Source organism: Salvelinus namaycush, chromosome 7, assembly GCF_016432855.1.
Source record: "Salvelinus namaycush isolate Seneca chromosome 7, SaNama_1.0, whole genome shotgun sequence".
NCBI classification, from domain to species: domain Eukaryota; kingdom Metazoa; phylum Chordata; class Actinopteri; order Salmoniformes; family Salmonidae; genus Salvelinus; species Salvelinus namaycush.
In genome coordinates, this window is record NC_052313.1 from 59099759 (window position 1) to 59115395 (window position 15637).

Consider the following 15637-nt stretch of genomic DNA (forward strand, 5'->3'; position numbering starts at 1 on the left):
CAACAAAAGTGACAACCGAAACAGTTCTGTCTGGTGCAGACACACGAAGACTGAAAACAACCACCCACAAAACCCAACACAAAACAGGCTACCTAAATGTGGTTCCCAATCAGGGACAACGATTGACAGCTGCCTCTGATTGAGAACCATATCAGGCCAAACACAGAAATAGCAAAACATAGAAATACAAACATAGACTGCCCACCCCAACTCACGCCCTGACCATACTAAATAAAGACAAAACAAAGGAAATAAAGGTCAGAACGTGACATAAAGTCCCATTACTGGCCTAAACATGCCAGTCAGCTAAGTGGTTCCTGTTTTTTAAATCATGGTGTCAGATGACCAGTGCACCTAGGGTACACCTCATCTACAATACTGTGCTGCAGGAGTGTCAAACTCATTCCATTGAGGGCCTAGTGTCTGCAGGTTTTTGTTTTTTCCTTTCAATTAAGCCATAGACAAGCAGGTGAGGGGAGTTCCTTACTAATTAGTGACCTTAATTTATCAATCAACACGGTTAAAATGAAGTACTTTGTAATGCCAAAACTTGTGGCAACTGAGCTGCCACCAAATTGAAGGAGACGAAACCTTAACGTTGCTGGAGTATTGCAACACATCATCCTGAGATATTTTGAAACACGACACGGTGTGTTGTAACACCACTTAATCAAGTGCTGTGCAACACCTTGCCAGAGACTGAGAGCACTCACAGAAAAGGTTGTAAACACTATTCTGGTGTTTCGAGTCGTGTTTAGTGCAGAATTAGATCCCTTCTGTTTTGGTGCCGTTTCCTCTATTTAAAGCTTCTAAACTCCATTCGGATGTTTTGAATCCTGGCTAGTGCAGAATTAGATCCCTTCTCTTTTGGTGCCGTTTCCTCTATTTAAAGCTTCTAAACTCCATTCGGATGTTTTGAATCCTGGCTAGTGCAGAATTAGATCCCTTCTCTTTTGGTGCCGTTTCCTCTATTTAAAGCTTCTAAACTCCATTCTGATGTTTTGAATCCTGGCTAGTGCAGAATTAGATCCCTTTGTCTGAAGTGTCTTAATGTTTAACGTTGTTATGTATTTGATCATTTGCCTTTTATATACCGTTTTGGGCAGGCATTGTCAAGCACAGTGTTCAAATCCCCAGCAGTAACTGGAGGTTGAACTGCAAAAATGTGGGATTCTACACCACCATTAATAATCTCCACCATTAATAATCTCTCCCATTAATAATCTCCACCATTAATAATCTTGAATGTGGGAATGGGTGCTGTCCTCATTGAACGTCAATTTGCCTGACGGTTTAGATATCATGATCCATTACACTTCATGGCACAAGCTCAATACTAATATAGAAATATACTTGGATTTCATCAAACATGCATAAATCATCGTGTGAAAAAATCATAAAGTATAAAAAAAAACATGATAGAAAATGCAACGTGATTAAAACCAGACTTCTAATGAGTTCAATCACTAATTTTCTCTCTTTGGTTATAGTCATGAAAGATACTGACATTTTGAGCAACATGTTAAATTGGATTTATTCTTACATTATTTTGTTGAAATGAAATTAACAAATCATTGATATGATTGCATACTTTCATATTTTTTGAGGTATTTTTTATTGAGACAGTTATGAAATGACAGAGAGGATACAGATAGGTGGGAGAAACAGATTGAAGGGTTGGAGTGGAGAATTGAACCCCGTTCTTCGTGCTCTGCACAACTTGCATTCATTTTTATTAAGTATATGTATTTGGGGGGGGGGGGGGGGTTCAATTTCAATTCCCTCACGAATAATTTCTTACATTTACATTTAAGTCATTTAGCAGACGCTCTTATCCAGAGCGACTTACAAATTGGATGGTTCATACATATTCATCCTGGTCCCCCCGTGGGAAATGAACCCACAACCCTGGCGTTGCAAGATGCAAGCGCCAAGCTCCACCAACTGAGCCACACGGGACCGTGTTGTTTTACAGTGTGGCTGTGTGGGCGAGTGGGTAAAATTCCAACAAAATGTACCGTCTGCCTGCACCTCCTGATTCTAATCTGTCTAAATAAAGCATTGAAAAAAATAAAGGTAGAACTATTATCAATATTATAAAAAAAATATTATCCATAGGTCCTTATCATCAATCAATATTTAGGATTATTAACCATTTGCATTTCTAAACTATTAATTGCATGAGAAAAACAGTTTTTGTGTTTTGATGCTGACTTTTACATGAAAGGGTTTTCACAACACTCTCTTAAAAACACCAAGTCATGTTGATGAACCACTTTGGGTCTTTCAAAGTACTTCACTTCTGTTTTAAAACACATTCTCTGTATTTAAAACACTTTCATTGGGTTTACATTCAAACACCTTCCAAACACCAAATCTCAGTTTAGGTGCACTATTTTCCATGGTTTCGTTACACAATCATGCATGGTGTTCTGAGACATTCTTTTTTTACAGTGAAGTAGAATGGAGGAACAAAAACCCGCAGACACTCGGCCCTCCGTGGAATGAGTTTGACACCTGTGCTGTAAAACAACACAGTCTCAATCCCACCATGTCAGGTGTACTTCACAACACTGTGGTCAGCCCTGTGTTTCCTGTTCAAGGCCCTGTGTCTTTGAGATGGTTAGGAGATCACAATCACATATAGTAAAGCACACACTCATGCAAGCACATAAACACTCACATCCCATCTACTAAATGTGGTTACTTGGAAGTCGGGGGAACGTACATTTTTGGTTTCCCATTGCTTCTGCGAAGGAAGCCATACGTTTCCTGACCGGTAAAACAGAAAACTTTCTGGGAATGTTGATATTTAGCTTACAGGGAGGTTCTGAGAACGTTTACCATGGTTCCCTGAACGTTTTGGAATTAGTCCACTGCGTCACCAAGATGGAGCTAGCGTTCACAAAGCCGTTCATTTTAGTCTATTCAAACAGACCCCATTTCTAAGGAAACAAGCACCCATTAAGATCAACACACCTGAACACAGAGATAGAGGACAGAGAGAGTTTTGTTGATGTTGAGAATGGAATGTATATGTTTCTAAATAACATTCTTAGAATTTTACTAATGTTTGCTTGTGCTTTTTATGGAAAGTTTTCTTAATGTTCTGGGAACATGACTTTAAAGTAAAGATTCACCCATTTTGAATGTTATAATGTTTTTGTGCATCTCTGAGTGATGTTCTATCGATTCCCTGGGTCATTTCATGTGTGTCTGAGTTATTGCCGTTCAAGCAGGCAGAAATTCTGCCAGTATGATGTAGCATTGTGTTAAAGTGTCTCTCACTACACTGGAAGTTAATAGGAATATGGCTTTTACATCTTTAAAACGTCTATCATACATGTCAGATTCTAATACTGGCCGATGTCATAACGTGGAAGGATGTCTTCTCTCCAATGAGCCATTGACCATATTTTCATGATATTCCTACCTCAAGAAATGTGTAATTTAACAGAGGGTCTAACACATTTCTCCTATTTGTCTGCCTCTTCAGTCCAGGGTGCATTGCATGGGGCCGTTGCGAATGTCAGACTCCACTCTGTGAGGCACATCAATCTGCAGGTTAAACATGGTGAGATTGTAGACTCCTAAATTGATATTGCAGTTTGTTTAGGCAATTCTAAAGCTAACTACCTACTTCACATGCTGATATTGACTTTGGAATTATTGTGTGTAGCTACGTTTGCTCAGCTAGCTACTAGCCAGCCAGCCCATACATTGCATTGTGTTTTTTTTTGTCATTTTGAGCTGCAACAGATTTCCACATTGATTTTCACATTGCTACCAACTTTATTATAACGACAAAATGAAAAATGTGTTCACAAAAAATATTGTTCTCACATACTAGTGTTATGCAACACTGTAAATTATAGGAATGAGTGGTTTTGGGTGGATTTTTCCTTTAAATAGAACCATGAGGAAACCTGCAGAAAACATTATGCTGAAGTATGGTTCTTAGAACGTTATGTGCTAGCTGGGTATCCTGCACCATTCCCAGAACATTGTGGGAAGGCTGTGTGCAAAATAATCATAGGACAAACATACTCTCACCAAGGTCTAAGAAATATATGGTTCTCAGAACATTATGTGCTAGCTGGGATAACACATGCAAACACACATGCAGGAACAGTAGATCAGGCATGAACACACACACACACACACACACACACACACACTGAAAGCTTCTCACTGCATCACAGGATATGTAACCGTGTGCTGCAGCATGTGGGGTTTTTGGTTTGTGTAGCACAGGAAACCTCCTAATCACATCCCAGCACAAGAGGTAAACTGCAAAACACCCTGCATAACGACAGTAACACCTCAACTAAACCCAAGGCCAGGGGATTGTCATCACTCACAGTGATTTCACTGAAACTGGTTGATTACAGTAAGGAATGGAGAATAGTAGCATTGCAGTGAAAATTATATTATAGTGAATCAAATCTGATTATTTGTTTAAATAGGAAACATGCAATCACAGACAAATGCATTAAAAAAACAATCAATCACAGTTACATTCACAGTCAACTGATGTTCACTTGATTACAGTGCAGTGGAATATTTGTTGTGGGCCTCAAGAATCAACCTCTGTCAGAAAGTTTTACCCAAAAGGCCATAGCTAAAACTGACGTTATCATTGGTGGAAGTTCAAAGTTCAGATGCAGTCAGCTGATCGATTTCTGTAATACCAAGTATGGGTGTCTGCAGCCCAATATGGCGACCGAAGTATGGGAGAGTGGGTGAATGGAAAGTGAATCAGCTAATTGGGCAGATTTGTTGCCACTGAATACCGTTTTACGTGGCTGATTGGGCTGCAAGACGAGTCGAGAAGCTGGACCAGTGCACCGGGGTTGTATCGACATGCCTGCCGACTTGCTTCCTACTGGGTATCATGCAGTGGAGGCTCCTCAGAGGAGGAAGGGGAGGAACATCTTCCTCAGTGAATTTCATAAAAATGTATATAGTAAAACATTTTTAAGAAGTTAGCCTTTTTAGATAAAACTATACTAAATGTATTCACGTCACCAAATAATTGATTAAAACACACTGTAGGTCTACAGTAGCCTAAACAGCACCATGGTGTAGCTTTCATTCATAGGTTGTAGCAACCTCATGATGGGTATAGGGAAAAATGTTGTATCATGTAGTAGCCTACACCTATCGATGTTACATTGAGCTGGGTGAATAGAATATGAATGACAGTCATCCAATAAGCTGTAACAGAAATAAGGCCATTCTCATCCCTCATCGGGGCTCCCGAGTGGCGCAGCAGTCTAAGGCACTGCATCTCCGTGCTTGAGTCATCACTACAGACATCCTGGTTCAATTCCAGGCTGTATCACAACCGGAGGTGATTGGAAGTCCCATAGGGCGGTGCACAATTGGCCCAGTGTCGTCTGGGTTTGGCCGGTGTAGGCCGTCATTGTAACTAAGAATTTGTTCTTAACTGACTTGCCTCGTTAAATAAAAATAATCTTAAACGGCACCACTGGTGTCATGTCGCAGGCGGCAGCTAACGTGGCAATGTTTTCTCTCAAATTATTTTATTTCAAGGAGGATAGCAGCCTACAGAAGAAGTAACTAGTATTGATAACCATCTAGATGTCACCTTGATACATACAGTACATACAGTCTACTACTCAATGGGGAGGGCACGCATGAAAAACAACAACACCGGGACACAGTACCATTCGCTCCCGCTTGACAGGCACTACTGTCTGGCAACGGCATGGGAAGTAGCTACCTAGTAGCCAATATCAGAGTGGCAGTCACAGTAATATATCAGTGACAGTCACAGTAACATATCAGTGGCAGTCACAGTAATATATCAGGGTGACAGTCGCAGTAATATATCAGAGTGGCAGTCACAGTAATATATCAGAGTGACAGTCACAGTAACATATCAGAGTGGCAGTCACAGTAATATATCAGGGTGACAGTCACAGTAAGAACATGTGTACAACCCATAAAGCAACAGTACACCCATCAATACCTGACATTTTTTACAGTGGGTTAACTGCGTTGTTCGGGGGCAGAACGACAGACTTGTACCTTGTCAGCTCAGGGATTTGATCTAGCAACCTTTCGGTTACTGGCCCAACGTTCTAACCACAAGGCTCCCTGCCGCCCCAATAAACAATCTTCAGTTTGAAACTGAAAAATGTACAATTATTTATGTAAATCTAACACTCAGACTCATCCTCTGGCTTAAAAACAGAAGTCCCAACTCTCGCAGTATGGTAGCTCAATGTGAGGTACACTCGTAGAAAAAAGGGTTCCAAAAGGGTTTTACGGCTGTCCCCATAGGAGAACCGTTTTTGGTTCCAGGTAGAACTGTTTTGGATTCCATGTAGAACCCTCTGTGGAAAGGGTTCTTCATGGAACCCAGAAGGGTTCTACCTGGAACCAAAGGGGGTTCTTCAAAGGGTTCTCTTATGAGGACAGCCAAATAAACCCTTTTTGGTTGTAGATAGCACCTAGTTGTGTGTCACAGTCTGGTTGAGTGGCAAGAAACGGAAGAGAAAAATACAGCTCAATCAAAACCGTCTGACCTATAGCAGAGCGCTTTGACACACCCACTCCTTTCCACACGCCCACTACTTCCCTTTCGACACACCCACTCGCCCATACTCCGGTCGCCATATTGGGACACAGCGACCCCCTTCCTGTAATCAGGGAGAAACAAAGACCAGTAGGACTGTGGCCCTCCGGGAAGAGGAGTTTTACTTCCTGGTTCCAGGGCTCAGGACACTCGTATGGCTGCGTACTCTGAGCCCTCCTCCTGAGGCTGTGCCGGGCGCGGCGCGGCTCGAGGCTTTACCTGATGGTTGAGCGCTGCGTACATGATATCACTCTCTTCCTCTTTCTCCTTCCCGCTGCTATAGGTATCGTCACTGTCCACTGAGACAGCTACCTGATTGGCTGCAGCTTGGACAGGTGCCGGATGAGTGCGACGTGGGCCCCTGGTAGGTGCGTTGTCATAGATACAGTCCGGTGGTGGGGTGGGCTGGGCTTGTGCCTGGGCTTGTGCCTGGGCTTGGGGCCGGGGCTGGGCTTGGGGCTGGTCCTGGGCTTGGTGGGATCGGATGCTTTGTCTGTGGTGGGGTTGGGGGTTGGGTCGTGGGAATGCTTGCTGGGTCATCGGTATAGCCATATACTGCAACAACAAGTAAGCAACTTTAATACTCTGTGTATTTGCTAACCCCACCATTGATTATAGTGGGCCACACCTGGGACTGACAGACAAGGAGCACACCAAAATACTCCACCATGTTACATACTGTAAACACATTAAAGACCATTCAGAGTCTGTACTAATAGTACTAATACAGGACTAAATGAAAGGGAGATGTGTAGTGTATATCTGTTTGACCTGGTTCTCTGTTTGGTCCTCTTCCCTTGACTTCCTGGCCGGACAGGCATCTGCAATTTCAAGGGAATCATGAACAAAACATTGAAATTAGATGTCATGTCCTAGATATAAATGTCTGTATGAATATACTACGGTCATCATTACTCTGTATGAATGCACTATGGTCATCATTAGTCTGTATTAATGTGATATGGTCATCATTAGTCTGTATTAATGTACTATGGTCATCATTAGTCTGTATTAATGTGCTATGGTCATCATTAGTCTGTATTAATGTACTATGGTCACCATTAGTCTGTATTAATGTGCTATGGTCATCATCAGTCTGTATTAATGTGCTATGGTCATCATTAGTCTGTATTAATGTGCTATGGTCATCATTAGTCTGTATTAATGTGCTATGGTCATCATTAGTCTGTATTAATGTGCTATGGTCATCATTAGTCTGTATTAATGTGATATGGTCATCATTAGTCTGTATTAATATGCTATGGTCATCATTAGTCTCTATTAATGTACTATGCTCATCATTAGTCTGTATTAATGTGCTATGGTCATCATTAGTCTGTATTAATGTACTATGGTCATCATTAGTCTGTATTAATATGCTAAGGTAATCATGAGCATCTTACCTTTACAGCCATGCATTGAGAGCATGGATATGGTTATCACCACGATGACAAACACCATAATCCCAGCCGAGGAGTAAACATAAGGCCACACCCACTCCAGGAAGCTGTCCCTCTGACTCAGTGTACTGTCTATAAGAGAAAGAGGCCTAATTTCCACTATGAACAGGGGGGGAAATGTCCCCCCACCCCACATTTGAATTCATAAAAGCTATAGTCCCAAAAATATAAAAATGCAGGAAATTTGTTTTCAATGGCTAAATAATTCTGCCTAATTACACACACACACATTTCAAATCAAAATTAAACTCCTGAAGAGGTTTGTCTCAACATGGATACTAGGTTGCTAGTATAACTGGCTGTTAGGGTGTTACTGGTTACCACAGTGTATCAGAGCTAGGTGTGACATAGCATTGTGGTGTGTCTTGATGTATATTCATACTGCAGCACCTTTATGTCCTGTGTGCAATGCATGCTGAGCTATGAAGAGTCAAAATCTCCTCTTACTGGTTGTTTCGTTCTTCTGATACACATCTGTGGTGTCTTTGACTCTCTCTGAAATACATACAAAACCAGAACCCAGTTGCAGGAAGGTTTTGCCTCCATGAATACCAATTGCAAATTAACTAATCTAATGAAACTAAATGTAATAACTTGCTTACCTGAGACAGTTACATTGATAGAATGACTCACAGTGGGTCCATAATTACACCGATATAGACCTGCATCATCTACGGATATGCTTGTGAAAATCAGAAAAGACGTCCCCTCTTTGTCACGTCTACTGTTTGTCGAATCTCTCCACTGTGTTTCAATGTGGCCAGTTGTGTTGACAGGAAAGCAGTCATTTGCGTAATTTGATTGGCCCAATTTACACCACGAGACAGGTGATGGTGAGTTGGTACAGAAAGCAACAGAACAGTTAATCTTCAGGTGATCTCCAGATGAAGCCCTCCATACTGTGTTCCGTTTCAATCTAATCTCTGCGCAGGTAGCATTCTCTTGTCCTGGAGAGAAGGAAAAGGAATGAACATTAAACAAATCACAGACTGATGAATAGGTTCCCATATGTTCACGTTCCATGAATATCAAATCTTCCACAAACAGAAAACCAAACATATTTTCGTTAATAACAGCTATGAGATCAGCCTCAGACAGATCCTGTGTGTGGGAGAATACATTTTACTAGATGAGAGGATGTGATGGCTAACAGGAGAAAATCAAATCCCCCCTTGCATCATTCTGATGACTAACAGAAGGGAAAGACACAAAAAGTGACAAAAACATTTCACATCCTGAAGAGTTGGAACTCAATTAACATATGACAGAGGGGATACAGGTTCTAGGGAACTGAAATTCAACCCCACCTGTGCTTATTCAGAGTTGCATCCTCCCTCAGACTAAAATACACTATACTGTATATACAAAAGTATGTGGACACTCTTTCAAATTAATGGATTCGGCTATTTTATCGGCAGTAGAATGGCCTTACTGAAGAGCTCAGCTTTCAACATGGCACCGTCATAGAATGCCACCTTTCCAACAAGTCAGTTTGTCAAATTTCTCCCCAGCTAGAGCAGCCCCGGTCAACTGTAAGTGCTGTTATTGTGAAGTGGAAACATCTTGGAGCAACAACTGCTCAGCTGCGAAGTGGTAGGGTACACAAGCTCACAGAATGGGACTGCAGAGTGCAGAAGCGCGTAGCGCGTAAAAATCGTCTGTCCTCGGTTGCAACACTCACTCAGCACAAATACTGTTCGCAGGGAGCTTCATGAAATGGGTTTCCATACCATTGGACGCTGGAGCAGTGGAAACGCGTTCTCTGGAGCAGGTATTCCCAAACTGGAGTACGTGCAATGCCGTCGGAGGTACGCCAAATAAAAATGTGATACACTTTTTTTTTTAAATAAATAAATCACATTTTCAAACAGTCCATTTATATTTTCCAACGGGGCTATACATTTGGTTGAGTTTTTTTAATCACTTCACTGCCAAAAATAAAATGAAACCATCTAGTGTTCAGCGAGATAACAACACAATGTCAAATACAGGTAGCCTAGTCAAATAATTAACATCCAATCACATTAACTGTTACTCTCTCGTGGGAATTCCACTAACGGTCCGTATGTAGCCAAACGTCCATTCCATTTGCTCAAAAATGGTTAAAAAAAAGTAAGGCCGGCATCCACAGAGACACATACCAGCTCTACTGGAAGTACTGCTACTACCAGCAGTACTACACCTGCACCTGTCGATGACACAAGTTGTTCTGCTTCCACGAGCACATCCAATGCTAGCATCAGTAATTCTACATTTGTTGTTAGCCCAGCTAGCATGGACACTGACAGTTGGGAATCTGATGCAGCCGAAGAGCTACTGCCCCCTTACCCGTGAAAGCACCGAACAACAGACAGGGACGTTGGACCTAAGTCCTCCACAATAGTATGGGGCTTGCCTTTCCTAGCCACTCGGTAGCTCACCATATAGACCCTTCTTATTAATGGTATCTGTTGCTTTTATACATGTCTTACTACTCGAAAGTTGTCTTAATTATCGATCAAAAAACTCCCGTAGCTTATTGGCACAAATATGATGAGAACTACATTGATTTGGGGTTCACTTATACTGGGAGTAGTGCATTTCCTCAGCCACAGCGTGTTAAATGTGAAAAAGTACTATCTCACTCGATGAAACCTTCACTCTTGCGCAGACATTTAGAAACAAAACATGCCAATTAAAAAAATAAGCCACGGGAGTTTTTTGACCGATAATTAAGACAAATTTTGAGTAGTAATACATGTATAAAAGCAACAGATACCATTAATAAGAAGGGGCTAGAAGCATCTTATATGGTGAGCTACCGAGTGGCTAGGACAGGCAAGCCCCATACTATTGTGGAGGACTTAATTCTTCCTGCTGCCACGGATATGGCTGGGACAATGCTGGGAGAAAAGGCCCCAAAAAATATACAGACAATGTCTTCCTCAAACAACACTGTTTCACCACGCATCAGTGACATGGCAAGAGATGTTTTGAAACAATTACTGCTTCGCATACAAGCCAGTGAATTCTATGCACTACAGCTGGATGAGTCAACAGATGTGGCAGGCCTGGCACAGCTCCTGGTATATGTCTGTTACATTTATGGGGGGTCAATTAAGGAAGACATCCTCTTCTGTAAACCACTGTAAACCAGGACAACAGGAGAGGATATTTATTAAGTACTGGACAGCTTTGTGACATCAAATAGACTTTGGTGGTCAAGATGTGTTGGTATCTGTACTGATGGCGCAAAAGCCATGACAGGGAGACATAGTGGAGTGGTAACGCGCGTGCAAGCAGTTGCTCACGACGCCACTTGGGTACACTGCAGCATCCACCGAGAGGCTCTTGCTGCCAAGGGAATGCCTGACAGCTTGAAAGACGTTTTGGACACTACAGTGAAAATGGTTAACTTTGTTAAAGCAAGGCCCCTGAACTCCCGTGTATTTTCTGCACTATGCAATGATATGGGCAGCGACCATGTAATGCTTTTACAACATACAGAAGTGCGCTGGTTATCAAGGGGCAAAGTATTGACACGTTTTTTAAAATTGAGAGACGACACCAAGGGTGGCTATTTTGAAGAATCTAAAATCTAAAATACATTTTGATTTGTTTAACAGTTTTTTGGTTACTACATGATTCCATATGTGTTATTTCATAGATTTGATTTCTTCACTGTTATTCTACAACGTAGGAAATAGTGAAATAAAGAAAAACCCTTGAATGAGTAGGTGTGTCCAATTTTTTGACTGGTACTGTATATACCAAAGGTCTCAGTTTAACTCAGTATAACTGACCATCAATGAATTACGAATGTCAATTAGTGGCAAGGAGTGTCAGACTTCTCAGTATCAATGAGAGAACAGTAGAGGTGAAAAAACAATAACATCATACAGCTTGACTGTAGGCCTACCACACACAGCTCAATAATACCCTCCGACCACAGGAAAGCCACAGCAGTGTTATATTAATAGAGACCATGGGTGTGTTCACACAGAGAGATCTGACAGATATTGAACAACTCATACTCTGGTTAATAACAATCACTGACTGACTGAGGAAAAACCGGGCCCATATTTTCATCATGATCAAGTTATGATAAGTTAACTTTAATTCACACATGCCCTCATGACTGTTGTTGAAATCATATAAATTACAATACATGACAGAAGTATAACTGAGATGTGCAACCCAACAACAAAAAATTACGTTCAGTATGAGTAAGCTACAGTAGTGTATCTCTGTAATGTAAATTGAAAAATATTGATGTTGTTGATGGATTCAAAATGCCAGTGTGAAATGTATATTTGCTATTCAGTGGAAACAAAATGGAAGCCAGAAGTTAGAGCGATTTGTTTCAACAACAACAACTGGAAAACAGGGACGAGAACATTAATAACAAATTATTAATCTATAAGTAGGAGGATGGGGCGGAAATTAAGACAGAAAAAAGTGACTTTCGACTAATTTTCCTACCCCGCTAATCTCTTATTTTTTGTCCCCTAGTTTTTTTCTTCAACGGGATATCTCTTTACCTTCATCTAGGTCTCACACACACCTTTTTGCAAGGATGACAAAAACTGAAAGTCTTGAATATGAGGATGACATTTCAGATATTTACCAAAATGTTCACTCAAAGAGAACCACAATTGTTCTTCTACTTACCAGCAACACTTCTCTTACTATGTGATGAGACTGAACCAACCACAATACGCTGTCCTTTAATCATAAAAATGTTTCTAAATATGTTTTTTTTTCTGGGTCTAACTTACCATGGGCATCCTGGGGGAAGAGAAGCACAACCAGGATGGTGAGAGGTAGGCAGGTCCAGGACCAGCAGTCACGGGGCCCCATGGTGACTTGTAGCCCACAGGCCTTCTATAATCAACAGGTTACACCAGAGGTGGTTTAGGAAGACAGCCACAGCATTGGTAGATGATCATCTCTCTGTGTGTTTGTGTGTGTGTGTGAGAGTGAGTGAAATACACTGTCTGTTCTCTCCCTCTCGCTTCCTCAATTTTAAATGTCTCTCACATCAGTCTTAACACGCCCCAGTATCATAGTCTCTCCGTCACTGCACAAGTGTTTGTGGTAACATTTCTTCCGTTTTACTTCCTTTACCTACTCTCTCTTTCACTCTTTCTCTCTCCCCCCATGTGCTTTATCCTCTCTCATCTACATAAAATTGACTGTGGTGATCACTATAGATTAGATTAGGTTTATTAGTCATATTCACAAGGTTGCAGATATGATAGCAGGGTACAGTGACATTCTTCAGCTCTGAGCTCCAACAGTGCTGGTCAAAGAGAAGTGGATGAAACAATAATACAAATAATAATAATATATACATATTTACAACTGTAACAATTATAAATGTCCATTGGGGGGTGGGGGCAGGATAAACATCAGTTGGGGACACACAGGGGTAGCAGGTAGCTGACTAGTGGTGGCTATTCATCAGCCTGATGGTCTGGCGGTAGAAGTCTGACAGTTTTTGCCATGATGTACCTATACTGCCCACGTCTGAGTGATGGAAGCAGGGAGAACAGGCCGTGGCTCGGGTGGCTGAGGTCTTCTTATCACATACGACACCTGGTGTTGTAGGTGTCCTGGAGGGCAGGCCGTGGCTCGGGTGGCTGAGGTCTTCTTATCACATACGACACCTGGTGTTGTAGGTGTCCTGGAGGGCAGGCCGTGGCTCGGGTGGCTGAGGTCTTCTTATCACATACGACACCTGGTGTTGTAGGTGTCCTGGAGGGCAGGCCGTGGCTCGGGTGGCTGAGGTCTTCTTATCACATACGACACCTGGTGTTGTAGGTGTCCTGGAGGGCAGGCCGTGGCTCGGGTGGCTGAGGTCTTCTTATCACATACGACACCTGGTGTTGTAGGTGTCCTGGAGGGCAGGCCGTGGCTCGGGTGGCTGAGGTCTTCTTATCACATACGACACCTGGTGTTGTAGGTGTCCTGGAGGGCAGGCCGTGGCTCGGGTGGTTGAGGTCTTCTTATCACATACGACACCTGGTGTTGTAGGTGTCCTGGAGGGCAGGCCGTGGCTCGGGTGGCTGAGGTCTTCTTATCACATACGACACCTGGTGTTGTAGGTGTCCTGGAGGGCAGGCCGTGGCTCGGGTGGCTGAGGTCTTCTTATCACCTACGACACCTGGTGTTGTAGGTGTCCTGGAGGGCAGGCCGTGGCTCGGGTGGCTGAGGTCTTCTTATCACATACGACAACTGGTGTTGTAGGTGTCCTGGAGGGCAGGCCGTGGCTCGGGTGGCTGAGGTCTTCTTATCACATACGACACCTGGTGTTGTAGGTGTCCTGGAGGGCAGGCACCCAATGGTGCGTTCGGCTGAGCGTACCACCTTCTGTAGAGCCTTGCAGGCTGTTATCTAGCCGACAGTATGCTCTCGATGGTGCTCCTGTAGAACACTGTGAGGGCCCTCGGGAACAGGCAGGATTTCTTCAGCCTCCTGTCAGTGTGGTTTGAAGAGTCGCTGTCGTGATTTCACCACGGTGTCAGTGTGGGTTGATGAGTCTCTGTCGTGCCTTCTTTACCAGGGTGTCAGTGTGGGTTGAAGAGTCTCTGTCGTGCCTTCATCACCAGGGTGTCAGTGTGGGTTGAAGAGTCTCTGTCGTGCCTTCATCACCAGGGTGTCAGTGTGGGTTGAAGAGTCGCTGTCGTGATTTCACCAGGGTGTCAGTGTGGGTTGATGAGTCTCTGTCGTGCCTTCTTTACCAAGGTGTCCGTGTGGGTTGAAGAGTCGCTGTCGTGCCTTCTTCACCAGGGTGTCAGTGTGGGTTGAAGAGTCTCTGTCGTGCCTTCTTCACCAGGGTGTCAGTGTGGGTTGAAGAGTCTCTGTCGTGCCTTCTTCACCAGGGTGTCAGTGTGGGTTGAAGAGTCTCTGTCGTGCCTTCACCACGGTATCAGTGTGGGTTGAAGAGTCTCTGTCGTGCCTTCTTCACCAGGGTGTCAGTGTGGGTTGAAGAGTCTCTGTCGTGCCTTCTTCACCAGGGTGTCAGTGTGGGTTGAAGAGTCTCTGTCGTGCCTTCTTCACCAGGGTGTCAGTGTGGGTTGAAGAGTCTCTGTCGTGCCTTCTTCACCAGGGTGTCAGTGTGGGTTGAAGAGTCGCTGTCGTGCCTTCTTCACCACGGTATCAGTGTGGGTTGAAGAGTCTCTGTCGTGCCTTCTTCACCACGGTATCAGTGTGGGTTGAAGAGTCTCTGTCGTGCCTTCTTCACCAAGGTGTCCGTGTGGGTTGAAGAGTCTCTGTCGTGCCTTCTTCACCAAGGTGTCCGTGTGGGTTGAAGAGTCTCTGTTGTGTCTTCATCACCAGGGTGTCAGTGTGGGTTGAAGAGTCTCTGTCGTGATTTCCCCAGGGTGTCCGTGTGGTTAGACCATTTCAGTTCCTCTGAGATGTGTACCCGAGGAACCTGAATCTGTTTGACCCCCTCCACGGTGGCCCTGTTACTATAAATCAGCTATGATCATGAACAGATAGATACAGAATGTGTGACTGGTTATACATTAAATGAAACAAATGTACATTACAGTAGACTAATGTTATACACATTATAGTAGGCTAAAAT

At 43.1% G+C, this 15637-nt stretch overlaps 1 protein-coding gene across 1 annotated transcript; it reads right to left on the bottom strand.

The window, feature by feature from the left end:
- Positions 1-6555: 6555 nt before the first annotated feature.
- On the bottom strand, positions 6556-8130 carry LOC120050582 (pleckstrin homology-like domain family A member 1). The gene is made up of 3 exons (XM_038997176.1): positions 8008-8130; positions 7376-7425; positions 6556-7159 (listed from the first exon to the last, which is right to left on the bottom strand). The coding sequence occupies exons 1-3, from the start codon at positions 8063-8065 to the stop codon at positions 6746-6748; spliced, it is 522 nt and encodes a 173-aa protein (XP_038853104.1). The 5' UTR covers positions 8066-8130; the 3' UTR covers positions 6556-6745.
- Positions 8131-15637: the final 7507 nt, after the last annotated feature.